Raw genomic sequence first — 20561 nt, 5'->3', positions numbered from 1 at the left:
GGCAGTTTCATTTTGCAATGATCTTTGTATCTTTTCAGGAAAAATAGCCCTTTCGAAGCTGAAGGTCAGGAAAAGCCTGAGATTTATGTACTTGGAAGTGTCCTGTTTCTCAGGACTCAGAATGACTTCAGCCCTGAAAGCATCTGAAAGGGTTAACTTGGGGACTTGGCTGGCTGTCAGTTAAACTTTTTCCCTGGCTCTGCCCTGGGTTTCCCCTTGAAGGGATTTCCCTCCGCCTCTCCAGCAGGACCCTTTATAAAGAGCAGACTTTCTATTTCACTCACACCAGCCTGGCTGGCTTTGGGAGCTGAGCACTTTTCCCAGACACTCTCACGTGCAGCACAAAGAAGGCTTTGAAGCAGAAACTTGAATGCGAGTGAAGATGGTCGCGATCTTTGGAGCCTCAGCGCTACTCTGGATACTTTTTGCAGTCTGTAAGTTCCTGACCTATTTCACAGGTCTGCAGCTTCTGGTGTAGCACAGGGTTTTACTATAAAGGCCAGTACTCTCACAGAGCCGCGGACGGATGCTTTTTGATTCCCCTTTCCACTGTCAATTGAGCAGTTTGGATGATATCGGTAGTAGGTCTCTTTAGTTTCCTGTACTCGATAATGAATTCAAATTTAGAAAGTGACAAAAACAGCTTTGTGCAATGGGCTTCAAAGTCAGAACTGAGCATTCTTCTTCGCAGTGACAATTCCAGTACCTCCCTCAACAGCAACTTTAGGGCTTTAGGTCTGTCTTGTTCTATTAGTCTGAGAGGAGTTGAAAAGTAGATCATCCAGGCTGTGTTTTGGACACTGTATTGATACACAAGAGAAAAAGGGGACAGCATGAGACAGACCATGGTAAATTTGTTCTCTCTCTCTCTCTCTCTCTCTCTCTCTCTCTCTCTCTCTCTCTCTCTCTCTCTCTCTCTTCAGCTCATGCTTTTAAAATCGAGATCTCCCCTGAACACAGAACAATCGCTCAGATTGGAGACTCCATGTCCCTGACTTGCAGCACCACAGGCTGTGAGTTGCCAACATTCTCTTGGAGAACCCAGATAGACAGTCCACTGAGTGGGAAGGTGAGGACAGAGGGGGCCAGGTCCGTCCTGACCATGGACCCTGTCAGCTTTGAGAATGAACACTCTTACCTGTGCACAGCAACATGTGACTCTGGCAAGCTGGAAAGAGGAATCCAAGTGGACATCTACTGTAAGTGCCTGAAACAGGTTTGGCTTACTCTCTATTTTGCTTGGAAAAAAAAAAAGTTTTGTAATGATCTATTTAATAGAGACCTTTAAAGAATATTTAGATCCTTAGCTAGAAAATACACAATTTCAATAAAGCCAGAGAAAGAAAAAGCTAGTTGAGAACAGGAAACCAAATGTTAACCTCTGTGTACTTGTTTGCCACAAAAAATGGTGCCCATGTCAGAAACTCACACCTTCTTGGTTCTAATTCTCAGCTGCAGTGTGAACATCCCAATGGTTCTATTAGGTAATTTTTTCCCTCTAATCTTCCATCCGGTTGTATTTCTACACTTTCACTTATTAATGTATCCAAAGGATTGATGAATTCCCTCTTTCCGGGATTTTTCCATTCACTTATTCTTGTGCAACTTGGGGCTTGAGGTCTGCTTGCAGACTCGGGAACTCTGTGGAGTATGAAAGCCTTCTCCGTGGACGTAATTAAACGTCTATTAACATTTCAGTCATTTGATGCAGATAAATTCGGGAGTTTTTGTTGTTGCTGCCAGAAAACTTTGCTTTCACTCCTCAAAGGGTTTTTGTTTAATAAGTTAGGTTTGTCTCAGGGATATGAGCAGGTACCCATATTACACTCGCCTACCCAAAATGCATCCTGCTATACACTCCAACTTGGCAAATAAAACTACCAAGGAGAGGTGGGGGACAATGAGCCCTATAGAAATCATTTGCTTATGGTTACTGATGGTGTCACTTTAAAAAAGAAAAGAAGAAAAAAAGAGAAGAAGAAAAAAAAGGGATTCCCATAAGGCATTTCTTCATGAGCATCTTGTTTGATTCATCTTCTAATCACCTTGGTTCCTTCCTACTGTGCTCAAGCCCTACTTTGCTGATTAACCTAAACTGAAATTTCAGCAAGCCCCTTGTGTAGCTGGGCTTCCCAAGCCACTGTGCCTAGACGGCTGCTTTCAATTATGCTGGCTATACATGTATAGCTTATGTCTAGGCAGCTTTCTGAGCTCCTTGGAAGGTCCTGTTATATAAATACCAGGAAAGAGTAGCAAGTTCTTATATTACCTGCCATTAAACTGCGTGGATTCTAGGCACATTTCCTGAAGACTGAAGTGGACATAAATAATTGGAGGGGAAATTTAAAATATTATGTTTTTAGATAATAAAGCATTTCCAGTTCCTTTGCCTTTTTTTCCACCACAAGTACTATACAGTTGGAGACTTAAAAAAAGAGAAGCGAGGCCTTTCTGGATTTAATTATATTGCCTGTTCTCCCCCACAACCCCTGCAAGAATGCCCGTTTCTTCTTGCTCTTAACAGTTTCAGTCTCCATTCTATATTTGATTGTAATATTCTGTGGAGCTGAAACACCACGAGCTCCCCTGTGACAGAAGGATAAACTTCATGTGTGTGTGTGGAGGAGGAAGGGCAGGCGTGTGTTCCCTTGTCCTGCTGGGTTCAGTAAGTGCAGATTAGAACACCGAGTGAGACTTTTAGGGGAATAGATCCAGTCTGGGGAGATTGCATAGAAATGTCTTTCTGGTGGGTGAATTTTTGCCAGAGGTCTCGTTTTCAGAAGCCAGCTCGTAAAAGTCATTCTCCTCTTTTCGTAGGCAACCTTACATAGTAACACTTCTTTCTGATACCATTCTGAGGCCTGGGTTTCTCATCTGGAATGTGGAACTGTATCTGCACTAACAGTAGGGAATGGGGTGTGAGATGTCACTGTGATCTCGGTGCAGAGTGAGTGACAGAAAGTGTTAGCTTTGCTCCCAGCCTCACTGTGGACTGGCTGTGTGACCAAGGCTGGTTCTGCAATCACACTACACTAGTCTTAGCTTCCTTATCAGTAAAATGTGGTCTCCATTATCCAGTTAGTCAGAAGAGAACAAACTTCTTTAAGTTATGTAGATAGATGAGTTTCAATAGATATTACACTTTTCTTGCTCTTTTCTTTAATAACACATACTCTTTAACAGTTACAGAATTAAAAACTGAAAAGTGCTTCCAGAGTTTACCACAAACCGTGACTAGCTACTTAAACCAATTAGCTTTGCTGAATTAAACCCAGTATTAAAGAAAACATTTGTTTGGACTCCTGTTGTGTTAAAAACAGTCAGAGGTGTTCTCAACAGAAGCCAAAAATCCTGCTTGTGCATTTGTTTGGCTTTACAGCACTCCCCAAGGATCCAGAGATTCGATTCAGTGGTCCCCTGGAGGTTGGGAAGCCGGTCATGATCAAGTGTTTAGCTCCCGATGTTTACCCGATTGACAGACTGGAGATAGAACTGTTCAAGGATAACCGTCTCATGAAGAGTCAGGAGTTTGTAGAAGAGATGGCAAAGAAGTCTCTGGAAACCAAGAGTTTGGAAGTAACCTTTACTCCTGTCATTGAGGATATTGGAAAAGTTCTTGTTTGCCGGGCTAAATTACACATTGACCAAACTGATTCTATGCCAAAAGAAAGAGAGACTGTCAAAGAACTACAAGTGCACAGTAAGTTCTTGTACCACAGTCTCTGGTGTGTGGGAGTTCGGTTTTGGACATGTATCATATTATTTATTGTTGCCATAAATGTATCAAGTAGATTAAAAGGAAATATGTTTTTACTTCATTATTTATTCAGGATATGATATTATTAAAAGAACAGAGTACTGGATTTTGGGTTTAGAGCATTTGAGTGCTATGTCACCCTGTTAGCCGAGAGATTTTGAAGTTGTTTAATTGCTCTATTTTCCTGTCTATCAAGGAGGAATCATCATAACACTGTCTGCTTGAAAAAGAGGAAATGGGCTCAAATGATACAATGCTTTATAAAATTTTATAATAAGCCTTGAAACATTGGTTTCTCAGATTATGCAGTGATAAATAATTTCTCTCTCTCTCTCTCTCTCTCTCTCTCTCTCTCTCTCTCTCTCTCTCTCTCTCTCTCGTCTGTGCATTTGTTTGAGAGGATGCTCACATGCAGTAAGAGGGAAGGTGTTAGGCTTTGTCTTTCAGATACTAGACACTGCTGGCAGATGCCAGCTTTCTTCCTGTATTAGACTATGCCTAATGGAGCTCATTGTACTTTGTGAAAACTAAAAGGTTGTGTTCCACTTTGAGCCCTATATTTAAAGGAGTTGGTGTCAAGTACAATTTTATTTACCCAAAGCACAATAAGATAGAAAAGGATTTCAACAACCTTTTGGGAAAGCAATCAAGATGGGAGACATTTCTCCTCACAGAATATAGCACTTTGAGAGAGATGTAGCTAAGTCATTGAAAGCCAGTTGTGTGATAAAAGATCATCACCCATTTTTCTGTAAGAACAGAATGCTAGACTATTACCATCATATTTCAGAAAAATTCTAGTTCTATAAGAGAATTTTTCAATAATTATATTCAAAAGGCAATTGGTTGGTCCTTCTTGGGTTGATTGTCTCTCCTCATAAGTGCAGAAGCTGATCTGGGTGGCAACTATTCCTCCACAGGACTTCAGTTGTTAAGTGAGAGGCTGAAACACGAAAGGCCTTCCCTTAATTTCCCTTAACTTTAAGGGCATCTCTTAATTCCTAACTATCTGTGGTTCCCTGAAAACACTAAAGATCAAAAACTGTAATTTGCTGGTTAGAAATTAGTCAGTCTAATTTTGTAATGACTTGGTGATCCTTGACTCCAAGTTGGCAGAGCAGTTTTGCCAAACTTGTGGAGGCACATGAATACAGTGTACAAGAAAATAAACTCATCCCCATTGGATGGAGATGCTGTTTAATGATGATGGCTCCCACTATGCTCTGTCTTCTTAGCCTCCCCCACGGATACAGAGATCTCTGTACATCCCTCCACAAGGCTTCACGAGGGTGGTGCTGTGACGATGACATGTTCCAGCAAGGGTCTGCCAGCTCCTGAGATTTTCTGGAGCAAGAAATTAGAGAATGGAGTTCTTCAGCCCCTCTCAGGAAATGCCACCCTCACCTTAATTGCTATGAGGATCGAAGATTCTGGGATCTATGTGTGTGAAGGAGTTAATCTGATTGGGAGAGACAAAACAGAGGTGGAGTTAGTTGTTGAAGGTAAGTTAGTGCCATTGGTGAAATGCCTTCCGTAAATTTGCATGACGGCCCATCTGGTAGTCATGTGCTTCAGCATAGGTCTATACTAACCACGCTCATACTTTCTGGAGTTCTTTTCTTCAGCACCTCCACACTGGTCCTTTCTAGCTCTTGTTGTCTCATTCCATGGCTTAGTCTCCATCTTATCTCCTGCCCTGTGGATACTGGCATTCCCATGTTACTGCACCGGCTCTTCTTATTCCACATTGTCAGAGATTGTACGGCCAAATACTTGTTACATGCTCCTGTTCAAAATTACTTAATCTTGACTGCTCTGCTTCAAAATGATTCCCTGTGACCCAACTTCCTTTTCAACTAACCCTCTTTCCTAAGAATATACTTTTTCACTTGGGATTTTGCAAGATTTTCTTAAACATCTGGTATGCTTATAGCATTTTACATAAGCTTTCTATAGCCTCCAAGAAATAACTAAGGGGTATTTTCTATCCACTTTACAGATGGGAGAATGAAGTCTCAAATTACTAATGGTCACCAATTGACTGTAAAATTAATGTTTGCCAAGACTTTCTGCTTCATATGTTATCTCTGTCTTTACCATGCTCTGTGAGGTAGCTGAAAAACTCAGGTGCAATATAATTCACCATTTACACAGGGTCAAATGGCTCTTAGTTTCATTTATAGGCTATTCTTAATTCAAAAGCCTATGCTTTTTCAATTGTAGCTATTTTTCTCTATTTAAAAAAAATTAATATAAAATAATTGACCAATCAAAACAGAAAGCACACATTGGGTGTGGTGTGATATTTTGGCATATTTATGCAATGAGGAATGAGTAAATTATATACTTCACTAAGAGCACAAAAAAGTATGTATTTGAATTTGTCCATTAAACTTCAAGGTTCTTAAACTCAGAAACTCAGGAACTCATTGTGTTTGTGTGAGTGCCTTTGAATGGATTAATGGCTGTTAGTATAGTACATGGCACAAAATAGGTGTTTAGTAAACATTTGCTAAATAAAGACATGAACTCTAACTATAGAGAAAACATTCTTTTCTTTTTTTTAAACTTTATTTTAAAAAACAAAGATAAAAGAAAAAAATTTAAACATTTTTGCATAAATGTATACAAATACAATTGTGTCAGTGCTTGGCTTTTCTTTTTTTCTTTTTTTTAAGGTTTGATACTCTGCATTAAGGTCTTACTAGTTACAATGAGCAAAAAGTACATGTAAAACAGGATGTAACCTGGAATTAGTCAACGTTTTCTTGGTGTGTAAGGATTGAGCATGACTTTTTTTTTTTGTTTGTTTGTTTTCTTTTTTTCTTGAACTTCACACAGTCTGTGAGTTGTTTCTGGGGCAGTCCGAGCCTCTGGGGTTAGCATCCCACTATCAGTGACTGCATATTATGTCTGTTCTTTTGTGACTGGGTTATCTCACTCAGGATGATATTATCTAGATGCAACCATTTTCTTAAGAATTTGGTTAAGTCATTGTTTCTGATGGCGGAGTAGTACTCCATTGTGTAAATGTACCACAATTTTTGTATCCATTCATCTTCTGAAGGACATCTGGGTTCTTTCCAGCTTCTGGCTATTATAAATAGAGCTGCTATGAACATTGTGGTACATGTATCTTTGTTGTATATTGGAGTGTCTCTAGGGCTATTCCACAAGATAGAATCAGATGGAATACTACCTAACTCATTTTTTTAAGGCTACAATAACCCTCGTTCCTAAACCACACAAAGACCCTACAAGGAAAGAGAACTTCAGACCAATCTCACTTATGAACATTAATGCAAATATACTCAACAAAATCCTTGCAAACCAAATCCAAGAACACATCAAAACGATCATTCACCATGACCAAGTAGACTTCATCCCTGGGATGCAGAGATGTTTTAATATAAGGAAATCCATCAATGTAATCCACCATATAAACAAAGTCAAAGAACAAAATTACATGGTCATCTCACTAGATGCTGAGAAAGCATTTGACAAAATTCAATACCCCTTCATGTTAAAAGTCCTGGAAAAAACAGGAATCCAAGGTCCATACCTAAACATAATAAAAGCAATATACAGCAAACCAACAGCCAACATCAAACTTAATGGTGGGAAACTTGAAGCAATTCCATTAAAATCAGGAACTTGACAAGGCTGCCCACTCTCCCCCTACTTATTCAACACAGTACTGGAAGTCCTGGCTGGAGCAATTAGACAGCAAAAGGAGATCAAGGGGATACAAATCGGAAAGGAAGAAGTAAAAACATCACTCTTTGCAGATGACATGATAGTGTACTTAAGTGACCCCACAAATTCCAGCAGAGAACTCCTGCAGCTGATAAACAAGTTCAGCAAAGTGGCTGAATACAAAATTAACTCAAACAAATCAGTAGCCTTCTTATATTTAAAGGAAAACATTCTTTTCTAACATAGGAAAACACGGATTTTTAAGTTTAGATGATTGAGAAAGGTGAATTCAAAGACCATCAGTTACTTAGTTCAGATGGATGACTGCTCTTCTCAAATGATCAGAGAAGATATTATAAAGCTAAATGTGTGGAAGGCTTGCTGTCTGTCCTGGGATAGTAGCATCCTGAAATGACTGGCCCCATTTCAAATGGGAAAAAAAAGTGTTCTAAGTACAGGAAGGAGTGGTATCATGTGAGCTATTAACCTTACATACTGGAGTTAGAAAGGCCTTTCAGCTACTTTCAAGGGATTCTCTCCAGTAGCTTCAAGTGTACATCATGGAAGATGTCAGTCTCTTTGCAGGCAGAAGTGAATCTCCTACTAATTCCCTGTTCTCACAGTTGCATAGGTGGGACTTGGACAGCTTGGCCACTGTCTTGAATGATATCTTTGAGAATAATTTGAGAACATCTTCTTTGGAAAAATGCTACAATACCACAGTTACACAAACTAAAATGATAAAGCATTTTTTCCTGATACAGAAAAGAACTGTGCAAAATGGAGAATTGTGGGCTGAGATGTATGCCTGTCTCCAGTTTTCTAGAACATTCTAATGATTTTCTTTGGAAATTCATTTGTCACTTGCAGAGTTGCCCAGCCACTCCCAGGATTTCCAGAGGAATAACATCAAAATTTAGAATTCTTTCTCTCAAAATCTGGCATTTCACCCAAGTGTCTTGAAGCTACAGAACACCTTGTACACTTGAATGTTGGCAGAGATCACTCAGTTTTCTACCCCGAATGGCTATGAAGAATTTTGATAATGCATCAAACATATTTGATGTTACTTTAATGCCATCTTTATTTGGTTTATAGTGTGGTTCTGTATGACAGTCTGTATGACTTTATATCAAACTTCAATGTGTAGATATATGTGAATAATTCTTTTTCATTAATTAATTAATCAGGGGAATAAGTTCCATAGGTAGGCAACAGCGTTAGGGGACCTGCATGAAGACCAAGCTGTACATCTGCTACATAGGTCCTAGGGCCTAGGTCCAGCCTATGTATGTTCTTTGGTTGGTGGTTTTGCATAGTATGCACTCACTTATAAGTTAATATTAGCCATAAGGTACAGGACATCCACACTACAATCCACAGACCCAAAGGAGCTAAAAAAAAAAAAAAAAAAAGGAGGGTCCATGGGAAGATGCTTGAATATTCATGGTTCTTTAAGTATAGCACATCTAACTAGAGGACATTTTGGTGCAGTTTCCCCGTAACTCTTTTAGATTTCATTTTATCTTTAAATGAGGATAACTTGATTTAGTTGTCCAGGAACAGAAAAGCTAGAATCTCAAGTCAGATCCATTTCACACCAAGTTTCAATTATTCCACTTGCAAATTTAGCCCAAGCCATTTAGCATTGCTGAGCCTAAATATCTTAAAGGAGAGATAAGAGGAGGAGATGGACGAAGAGAAGGGGAAACTTGGGAACAGAAGAATAAGAACGTAGAAAAGAAACAATAGACCCAGCTAACCATTTGTTCTGGGAATCAAGTGAAATAATGCACGCATATGAGATCCAGCATGTGGTGCTTGACACACAGAAACCACAGGACGATTTGGGGTCTTTGTGGAGCAGAGGGTGGGCTATCTCGCTGAAAAGATGCCAACCAGATTCTTTACAAATTGTTATCTGCACTTATTCTGATCGCCTGACTCAACAGAACAGCATGGGTTTATTCTTAAAAGATGTGGTCTTGTTCCTGATGGCTCCAAAGTGGAAAGAAGGAATTTTTCCTTGGCACAGATAACAGCTGATAGAGATCAAGAAAGATCCACATCGACTACGGGAATATGAAGCAATAAGAAAAGAATCTTATCTGTTACTCATTTTGTTCTTCTGTCTTTTTTCTCCCTTCAGAGAAACCATTTACTGTTGACATCTCCCCTGGATCTCTTGTGGCTGCACAAGTTGGGGGCTCAGTCATCCTGACATGTGCTGCTGTTGGCTGTGACTCCCCCTCTTTTTCTTGGAGAACACAGACAGACAGTCCCCTCAATGGGGAGGTGAGGAATGAGGGGGCCAAGTCTACACTGACGTTCAGCTCCGTGAGTTTTGAGAATGAACACTCTTACCTGTGCACTGTGACCTGTCTGCGTAGGCAACTGAAAAAGAGAATCCAGGTGGAGGTCTACTGTAAGTGCTTCTGACTCTCTGATTGGGACTCCCCGTTTTCCTCTAGCTTTTCTGGGAGAAAAGGAGTGTGAATCTGTAATGATATCCATTAACGTAGAGAGAGATTTGGCATTGTAAACCATCCCTAGATCTCTGAACGTGGTTTGATGTAATAGAGTTGGCCCAACTCTTCATATATGACATATGTTTATGGCATGCACACAGAGCACGGCTGGTCCTACTCCCTGCCTCGTGCTCTTGACCTTACTCCCCACCTACATGGGTGTGTGAAGGTGGCAGGAGAGAGCAGCCAGGAACTGGGTCTGTTCAGATCAATTCTAGGGGAGGGGTGACTGCCTCAGCTATTCAAATTGTGGGTGAGGCCCAAGTCCGCCTTTTTATTTCATTTCAATTTGTTTTGAGGTGGGTAAGATGGACCGAAGGGTTTTGCGCATGCGTGGCAAGTACCCGGCCGTAGAGTTATATCCTCAGCCTTTTGGGGGGAGGGTTGTTTGTTTGATTGTTTGGTTGTTTTTTGTGTATGTTTGTTTGCTTGCTTCGTTTTGTTTGCTTTTTATTTCCACTTTAAAAAGTCTTCATTTCTCCTTCATTTTTGGAAGATAGTGTTACTGTGTACAGTGTTTATTTTTTAATAGAACGGAAAACAATAGGCCACAGTGCTCTCTTCCTGTTTACCCACGACTGTGTCTTATCCCTTCTCCTTCTACACACTGTCCCCTTTCTCTTCCCAAATAGTCATGCTTCTTTTGATTGTATGCATATAATACATTTATAGCACTACATATTACTACGTATAACAGATCATATTTAATATAGTATATATGATAAATGTTATTTTTAATTAAACATATATTATTAGATTTTATGATGTTTTTATAAAAGAATGGAGAGCAGTGGGCTTGGGAGGAAGATAGCAGGGGGAAGGGAGAAAAAAGAGCACAATTCGACTGTTTTAAGGCAGATTTGAGAAGCTGATCTGTAGGATTCAGGGGTGGGGACAATGGGAAACATCAGATTGCCAGAAATACACAGAAGAAGATAGATTTTACTTAGTCTGTGTGGGACGGTTAATATGCGGAATCGAGCCAGAAACAAGCTCCAACAGCAGCAGCTTTTCAACAATTTACCCAATGAACACGTGGCACATGTTTTCCGTTTCTATCACCTTAATAGAAATCCTTTCCAACCCCCAGTCTCTATGAATTACTGGAATCCCTCGCTCTACCCTGAGCGCGCGCGGGGGGGGGATCACAGTGACCACGTGAGTGAGAGCACGTGACCGTGAAGTTATTTTTGTGGAGAGGGTGGTTCTGTCCTGTTGTATTCACCCAATTCCAGAGGGCATATTGTAACGCTTTTCCATCTAAAGCCCTGCCCAAACTTGTGTTAACCTTCAGGATTTGGTTCAGAAGAAGACTATGCCCGTTAAGAGATTTAAATCTCTCAAATGGAGTGTCAATTTTATTGCTTTATCATGTTACCCAGACTCCAGGATCTGCTGGTGCGGGCGCATTCCCAACAGCATGACAGCTTATTGCAATGTGACCGTGTTTCAAAACCCACCACTTTAACAGGTTTTACTTAAGGAAAGAATGGGGGGAAATGTTTAGGTTTGGTTTTTGGGTTTTCGTTTTGTACAATTTTTACCTTGTAAATTATGCTAGTGTCATTCCTGTTGATGTGCAGAGAATGTATTGTAAATGTTACATAGACAGATGGGAGGATACTCAGACTTTAAGGACTAAGGATGGATAGTTCTCTTCCACTTCCTACTGGTGGTTAAAGCTAGCATACAAAGAGGTGCCTTGATTGTGGCACCATCGGATGTCCATGTTATTGTGCTTTTCTCTCATCTGTCCCCATGGCCCATTGCCCTTTCAGGCCCATCTCCTCTCTACCTGCTTCTCTCCCTGCCCCCAGGCGGCTTCCCCTTCTTTCCTACTGAATATGTTGTATTGCCCTTTCTGCTCCCCACATCCCTTAAGATGCCATCTCCTCTGGTGATCCTCTGTAGTTCAATGGCCTGCAAACATACACATCAAAGTCTTGCATGTATATAATTTAAAACTTAAACTTAGGTTCCACACATAAAAGAAAACATAACAGTATTAGGTCATTTCTTTGTTTTCTTTATTTTTTTGAGATAAGTCTTCCCTGTGTAGCCCTGGCTGTCCTGGAACTCACTCTGTAGACCAGGCTGGACTTGAACACAAAGCTTCACCTACCTTTGCCTCCCAAGTGTTGGGATCAGAGGTATTCAACACCAGGCCTGGCTGTCAGGTCATTTGTTAATTACAAGAATTACCTTATCAGGAGGCAGAGGTAGGCAGAGCCCAGTAAGTTTGAGGCCAGCCTAATAATCTACATATATGATCCCAGGTCATCCTGGTAACAATAAGTCCCTATAAGTTTCTTTTTCTAGCTATGAAATGAATTACATTATAACCATTTTTACCACGCTGCTCAGAAGAAGGAGATAATGAGGGCTGAGGGAGTTAGTTTATATTTAGTAGTCAATATATTTCTGACAAACATTTAAACTATTTAAATTATATAGTGAATTAAAAAGATGGCCAAAGCCATTGTGCTCTTAGAAAAGGATAGGAAAGATGGTGTCGTTCGAAGAGAAACCTAAGAAGTACAAGCATTTATTTCTCCTTGACTTAAAATGCTAAGTATCTTGTTTCTATTATTTGTGATTAATATTACAATTGTATAGTTATACATAATGGTGTTATTTATGACTTGAGACCAAACTATTCCTAGCTCATCAAAAGTGGTCATTTTGAGACCTTTGCATTTAATAGAATTTGGCTCAGTATTCATTTGAATAGCACATATCAATATTATTTTTGCTTAATACCTGCAGCATTCCCTGAAGACCCAGAAATTGAAATGAGTGGGCCACTTGTGCATGGGAGACCCGTCACTGTCAACTGCACTGTCCCTAATGTGTACCCCTTTGACCATCTGGAGATTGACTTGCTGAAAGGGGAGACTACATTGATGAATAAACGTTTTTTGGAGGAAATGGACATAAAGTCCCTGGAGACCAAAAGTTTGGAAATGACCTTCATCCCCACCACTGAAGATACTGGGAAATCTCTTGTTTGTCTCGCTAAGTTACACAGCGGTGAAATGGAATCTGAACCCAAACAAAGGCAGAGTACACAGACTCTTTATGTCAACGGTATGTGCACACATGGGGCAGGTACACTATATGGATTTCTTTACTGTGATCACCTGCTAATAGTCAACAGAAGTTTAACAATTAAAATCTCTGAAGAAAACAGAAAAAAAATATCAAGATAATAGTGCATATAATAAACCATTCTTCATAATGTAAACCAAACCATTTATTTATGTATGAATCTATGCATTGGCATTCAGCAATGGGTCAGCCAGACAGCTACACATCCTCAGGTCAATTTAGCATCTTTAGGCACACCAGCAGCTGGCTGGTTAGACATGTCACTTAACATGTCTAAGCCTTATGTGGTAGGTCCCACCTGTCATTTTTTCCTGCGCTATCATTCTCAGGGAAGGCAGCCTAGATTTATTTGCCAGAACACAGCTGAGAAAGTTGGGGATGAAAGTAGCTTCCCAAAGGTCATCCTTCCACCCCATATCACATCCTCTACATCCTATTAAATGATCAACCCAGTTTCAAGGGGGCAGTAAATGGGCTTTTCTTATTCACAGGGGATATTCCAATGTATCATGCTTAGGCAATGCATATCATTAATGTTTTTCCCCCCTTTCCCCCTCCCGTATTGTGGTGTGTGTGTGTGTGTGTGTGTGTGTGTGTGTTTGTGTGTGTGTGTGTGTGTGTGTGTGAGTGAGTGTGTGTGAGTGTGTGTGTTTCCAATGCTCTTCTCTTTCTTCTCTCAGAAATAATTAACTCTGTCTCATCCTGTTTCTTCTCCATGGGTCATATAGACTTCTAATCCACCATTTCACCCAAACACTACACTATACTTGATTTTCTGTGCTTTGACATTAAGAGAATTCTACATAACTATCTGTCCTGTGAAAATATCCACATTTCATCTGTATTCTAACTCCCCTTTTGTTTCCTCCACAGAAACATCCTGGGCTGGTTATCACAGTTTATAAACTATGCTAACCCAGAGTCCCTTGCCTGGTTTTTCAACATTGTCTAGACTCGTTGGAATTCAGGGCATAAGAGGTTCAAGCTAAGTGTTTTTTTGCTTTTCAGTTGCCCCCAATGAAACCATCATCCGAGTCAGCCCATCTCCTGTCCTAGAGGAAGGCAGTCCTGTGAACCTGACCTGCTCAAGTGATGGTTTTCCAGCTCCTCAAATCCTGTGGAGCAGACAGCTAAATAACGGGGAACTGCAGCCTCTTTCTGAAAATCCTACACTCACCTTCATGTCTACAAAAATGGAAGATTCTGGCATTTATGTGTGTGAAGGGATCAATCAGGCTGGAATTAGCAAAAAATCGGTTGAACTGATTATCCAAGGTGAGCAGAGTATGACTTTCCATTATTTATGGCTAGTACATTTCCCATGGAGCTACTGATGGTAAACAAGATCCTCTTTGAAAAGAAAGCCTCTGGGTGGAGAGAGATGGCCCAGACATAAGAAATGCTTACTACTCTTACAGATAACTTCAGGTCTGTCCTCAGCCCTCACATCAGGAAGCTCACAACTGCCCATAACTCCACCTCCAGGGGGTTCTTACTTCCATGGGCACTATACCCCATGCATGCACCCCACACAGACACATACAAATAGACATAACTTAAAGAACAACCCTCAGAAAGAAAGAAAATAAAAACCTTTAGTTCAAAACTGCATGTATGTGCAAAATTTAAAAAATAAAAAATAATTAATTATAAAAGCAGTCCCATACTGCTCCTGGAATGGATTTTTATTTCAGATCAAATCACTCACCCTAGAATCTTATTCATATCAAATGAAATGCTCCCTCCAGGAGCTAAGCTATAAGCTCAGGAACACTTAGGAATCATGGTTTTGGTGAAGAAACAAGGGTAGGAAATTACTTAGGATTAAAACATTATATTGGGCTGAACAGGACCCTGAGTAGCAACTTCCCAGAAGCTGCCGAAGACTTGCTTAGAGGCCCAAGAAGGCACCATTTGTAAACTCTTAGATTAAGGGTCTCAGTAGTTGTGCCCTCTGGCCTCTCAGCCTGCTGTTGAGAACCACTGGGGTGAATATAGATAAAGTTCTCCCTTCTCCAAGATAAAGACCCAAGACTGAAAACACAACAGTTTCTGCTTGGCACATAGAAACCATATATAACATAACAAAATTATACAAGCAATCAACTTGTATTGCCCTCCCATGCTTTTCTCCGGGGTGAGGGGGACCGGGGTTGCTCTCTTCCACATCCCTTGTGATTGTTCCTGTGAAGGCATATGCTGGCATCTGTTGTTACTGCTGCCTCAGTTCACTGTAATTCAAAAGAAGAACCAGGGAAGGGTACCACATAATCTCAAGGAAAAACCTTTAGGGGATGCTCAGGTCAATCCGGGTGACACAGAGTGACCAGGTGTAAGAAAAGGAAACCTCAGTGTGGATGTCATGGCCCTGTGGCCTTGGGGAAGGAGCATCAGTGTGACAAGGTCTTAAGCAAGTGTTTATAAAATAGACTTTAGGCGTTACCCTCTAAGGTTTTTGCATTTACAGAAATGTTCTATCTCTCAGGAGAGATGAGCCAGAAATTTGATAATTGGTAACTATGCTCTTAAAGACCAATCATAATAATAATAATAATAATAATAATAATAATAATAATAATAATAATAATAATAATCTCTATATATCTCCATTTTCTGATTAAGGAGCATTGAGTTCACAAGGCTTTTACACTTCCAGGGAAATTTGATGAACAATGAGATTTAAAATAAATAAATAAATAAATAAAAGTTTTTTTCTGATACTTAAATTCTAAAGCTATTTATTAAATACCTAATTTTTGTCTTTGCCTGAGTAAAGAACCATATTAAGAATAGAAAAGAAGCCTGAAATCTGTCTTCTCTTGTTCACAATTTGATCGTTGAGAATTGGTTCAAGATCCGGCCTCTTTGCTTGCCTTCTTTCCAGCTCATGCAGAAAGCATCTCAAACAGCTTGGCAGTGACCGCCATTGTTCTCAGTTGGTATGGAAGGGCTGTACCCCTCCCCCACACACTGACTGTCCGTTTTCTCTTCAGTCTCTCCGAAGGACATGCAGCTTACAGTCTTTCCATCTAAGAGTGTCAGAGAGGGAGACACTGTCATCATCTCCTGCACTTGTGGAAATGTGCCTGAAACGTGGGTAATCCTGAAGAAGAAAGCGAAGACAGGAGATACGGTGCTAAAGTCTGTTGATGGCTCATACACCATCCTCAAGGCACAGCTGCAGGATGCTGGAGTCTATGAGTGTGAATCGAAAACCGAAGTTGGCTCACAATTAAGAAGTTTAACACTTGATGTGAAAGGTGAGCTTTCTGTGTTTGCTTTTGTTTTAAATCTATTTTTAAAATTATTCCAAGTTTCCAAGGAGAGTAACAAATTTCTACAGTGAGAGGGAGTTGGTAACATGAGACTGAATTCTGAGCTGACCGCTTGTTCCTTAAATGCTTCTTGACATAATCAGATACAGCTGTTCTATCCTATAGCATTTAGCCAGGAAGTGGGCATTAATCATCGGTGATGTGGAATTCCCATTTGTTATTATTTTTTTCCAAAGTTGTCAATTCATCATTGGTCTCAGAGGTCTTAGATTTGCTAAGAGTTTAACAATATATTTTACAAGACTTCCCCTGGGGTAAAAGGAAACCAAAGGATTGGGACTGGTGCAGCAGAAAAACAGTGCTCTGCTTACTCCCCAATGGAAAGGAGCTCTGCTTTCAGAGTACGAGTAACTGCATATTTTCTGCATTGCCCCTTTTGTGGGGATGCTAATTGGGGGTAGTGGCCTGGATCTGAATCAGGATCTCAAGATTTTTACAAGAGCTTCCTTTGAAATCTATGCCCCAGTTGTCTGACTTTAACCTGGTGAAGAGGGAGGGAGGGGCAACGGCCCCCACCAGACACATATTGGCACTCCTTACTTCCTGTTCTCTCTCATGAGTGCTGCTAATTTTATTGAAGCTAGCCTTGACTAATGAGCCTTGGACCCTTTACACACTAAAGAGCTGTTGTCTGCTGAGATCCAGTCTGGTAGAGTGAGCAACATTGCTAATGAATGCCAGCTTTGAAGAGGACCGGTGTTGACCACGAGAGTTAACTAACCACATGTCAGTTAAACTCTGAACATGACCAAGAAATAAGATATACATTTTACTAACCACATTCCTAAAGATTACAAACGTTAGCATGCATTTTTTTTCTATCTTCATAGCATCTCTTCAAATCAGAGCAATATCAATACATCTACTAAGAAATGTTAAAGGAAGGGAAAATGTAATAAGTGCATGTCAAACTTCTAGTCACCCACTTGTGGTGAGTGTTCTGAAAACAATCTGCCCAAAGAAGCTACCATGTATTCAAAGAGTGGGACGGGATCTTTCATCATGTTACTGGATATGACAGTGTGTGTAGCCCTTGCCTCTGGTGAGATGGACAGAGATCTCAATCATGTGTAGGCTGAGATATGTCTTCCTCTGTCTAGCTCTAATTTAGCCTAGCCCTAGGAAATTGCACTTCTAAGATTTTTGTCATCCTGGGTGTGCGTGGCTGTTTCTCCTCAAGAGTGTGAAAACAGTTCCTTCCCTTTATATCTTTCTTCTTCACACGTTGTCCTTTCTAATTGCTTAATTAATTTCTTACATATTTGCTGCTGTTAATCTATCTATTAAATGAACAACGAAAGCATATAAGTCACCCAGCCAGACATTCAAGCTCTCAATATTAACATGATTTCAAATAATTGCATATGTTATGCATATCAACCCAAAGTTGATCTCCTCCCCAATAGTTTAAACTAGTCCCTTTGTATTTATAGCCAAATGTTTATATTTAAAGTCTTATTTGGTTTTTGCTTAAATGTATCCCATTGATACAAATGATCAGGAATCTTTAAAACTTTCAAAGTTTATATAATTAGTAGGGAAAAATGTATTAGAATATTGTCCTAGCAACTGGATCAATTTTGAGTTTGCAACAGATATCCGAGGAATAATGAACAGCAAAGTTATTAATTAAATTGAAAGGACAACAATGATAGAAATACTTCTTCCTAGTTTGGCATCAATATTGATGAGTAACCACAATTATGATTAGTATCCCATTAAAGTATTACCCTTAGATCAATTCTATCAAAGGAAAACACAGAAATGAAATCATTATCATGTTGCTCAAAGTGAAGCATCCGTTTTTTATCCTTCCGTAATTTGAAACAACTCATTTGTGTGATGCTAACGAGTCTTTTCTACTTGAATAACTTTCTGTGTTTTGAAAGCTCTGGAAGGAATTGTAATTGTGCCCCAGATCATATTACCAGTCCCTGCCAGGACTCATCCTTCCACTAGTGAAATGTAGCTGTGAGACCATACTGTGGGGTGCAAAAGAAAACAGAAGCAAGTCTTGGGAAAATGCCTTGCTCTCTGGAGATGTTTTGATGAAGCTCGGATGTTGTTCGAGGTGTTGCTATTCTCACGTGTTCTCTGAAAAGATTTTAAGGTGTTTAAATATTGTCATTTTCAGTACTGAATTTATGATTATGTGGCAAAATGATGAGATTTAGAAGGAAACACACTTTATTAGTACTCAGATAATATTTTGGGACTGCCCAGAGTGCCAAGGAGGATCTGAAGTGCTGGGTAGTTGTGAAGCATCTCATAGAACCATGGCTGTCTTTATAGAGTGTGTGGCCAGGAGAGGAAACCAAATTTAACAGATAGTTACATGGCCAAATATTGAATTACAAGCAATTAAGCGGATAAGAAATTGTGGTGCTTGGATTTTGAAGGAATGGTGGGGTATGTTTAGATCAAGGGGGGTGTAGGTTGGTATAGGTCAGAGAATGTACTGTTGGTAACTAAGACATTTACTTAGGCCATCAGTTAATGAGGAAAGGTTATCAACACTGAAGGGGAAGACTCAGATAAAGATGCTTTTGCTTCAGCCACACAGAACACAGCATAGAAGCACATTCCAGGCAACCGCTGACAAGAACGTTCTCTTTAACCTTAATAGCCACACTGAGTGTTACATGGCTTGTCTTATAAAACTTGTTAGATATTTCTGTTCATGATTACGTTGCAGGGTTATTTCTGATTCCTACTCTTATGAAACAGGTCACTAAAACGTGTGTCCCCCTTCCATTTGACACCCAAAACAATCTTTTAAAATTGTAGAGTCACAGCCTTGTCACCTCCATATCCACAATGAGCATAGCAGCTACGAGCTGCTTATTTGGATATTTCAGAGAAAAAAAGATGTGATATATGAGTCTTAGTGGTTCTCAGCACAGCTTCAACTGCATCTTCTTTGAAGAACTAGTTGTACTGTTACAATAAAACACACACTGTGGTTAAATTATTTCCTTTCATACTGGACATTAATTACATCCATTTGGTTGTTTTCCAGGAAGAGAAGATAACAAGGACCACTTTTCCCCCGAACTCCTTGCAGTCTACTGTGCATCCTCCTTGGTGATACCTGCTATCGGGATGATCATTTACTTTGCAAGAAAAGCCAACATGAAAGGATCGTACAGTCTGGTGGAGGCACAGAAATCCAAAGTGTAGCTAACATCTGAAGTGTTCGAGAAAAGACATTATTTATAAACTCCAGATCCTTAATAGTCCTTATTACAGCAGCACCCCCCATTCATAAACCAGGCTATGCATTCAGACATCCCAGAACCCTTCTCAGTAAAGAAGGAAAAGAAGTGGCTACTTGATCCCTTGCTGAGTGCAAGAAGCCAACTAGAAATATTCTGCTTGACAAGTCCCCATCATTGAAGTGACTGGAACAGTTCCATGATGTGTATGTATATAAAAAGCATAATCTGTATATATGTAAAATAAAATTATGTCATTGCAAGGTTGTTCAGAGCAGCAGCACTCCGTATGCAGGTTAGAACATAATCAAAAATGTGTTGCTTGGCCTGACTGTTGTAACTTAATGCTTCTTAGGAAAGTTTAATATTAATGTTAATGTTGACTAGGCAGCTGACCAGTGTCACCTTTTTATATTTTATTTTCTTCAACCTAATCTTATTCCTATGGATTTTATTGAAAATTATTTCATGTTTTTACAAAGAAGCCAGGGTTTTATATTTTTTATAGGCAAATGGTAAAGTGGTCACTGGGTTGACTTTCAGGTACTACTTTTTAAATTCATATTATAATGATTAAGTTTTCTCTGTGTGGTACTGTACGGTACGGGGATATATTTCTTCATCAGAATCTTGTGTAATTACTAACATGGTTTAAATGCGACTTTATTTGACTTATCTTTTATAAATGCTATAGTAAAGTAAAAGTTTCTGAACATGGAAGAGTTGTATTTCATTTGTTGTAAATTTTCTCCTTTCATTATTGTCTTGTTCTTCTGAAATTATCAGTTATAAGAGTAAAAGCTTCCAACTACTGACATAATACAGATACTCAAAACACAGTCTTCAGACTACTTTTATCAAAATCACCACGAAAATATGATAAACAGATTTATTCATATCATATTAACTTAATGAATTAAGA

At 39.7% G+C, this 20561-nt stretch overlaps 1 protein-coding gene across 1 annotated transcript; it reads left to right on the top strand.

Annotated features, from left to right (window-relative positions):
- The first annotated feature begins 302 nt into the window (after positions 1-302).
- On the top strand, positions 303-20255 carry VCAM1 (vascular cell adhesion molecule 1). The gene is made up of 9 exons (XM_080916070.1): positions 303-434; positions 924-1199; positions 3380-3700; positions 4993-5259; positions 9603-9878; positions 12748-13068; positions 14098-14364; positions 16083-16349; positions 19444-20255. The coding sequence occupies exons 1-9, from the start codon at positions 371-373 to the stop codon at positions 19602-19604; spliced, it is 2220 nt and encodes a 739-aa protein (XP_080772196.1). The 5' UTR covers positions 303-370; the 3' UTR covers positions 19605-20255.
- The last annotated feature ends 306 nt before the right edge of the window (positions 20256-20561 follow it).

The sequence above is a fragment of the Micromys minutus genome (assembly GCF_963924665.1).
Source record: "Micromys minutus genome assembly, chromosome: 4".
NCBI lineage: Eukaryota > Metazoa > Chordata > Mammalia > Rodentia > Muridae > Micromys > Micromys minutus.
This window is presented reverse-complemented; position numbering and strand designations above follow the sequence as displayed.

Excerpts from the sequence above, each read along its gene's own strand:
- VCAM1 (XM_080916070.1), top strand. The coding sequence starts at position 371 with ATGCGAGTGAAGATGGTCGCGATCTTTGGAGCCTCAGCGCTACTCTGG. Across the intron at positions 3,701-4,992 it reads CAAAGAACTACAAGTGCACA|CCTCCCCCACGGATACAGAG; the intron begins GTAAGTTCTTGT and ends CTGTCTTCTTAG. Across the intron at positions 9,879-12,747 it reads AATCCAGGTGGAGGTCTACT|CATTCCCTGAAGACCCAGAA; the intron begins GTAAGTGCTTCT and ends TAATACCTGCAG.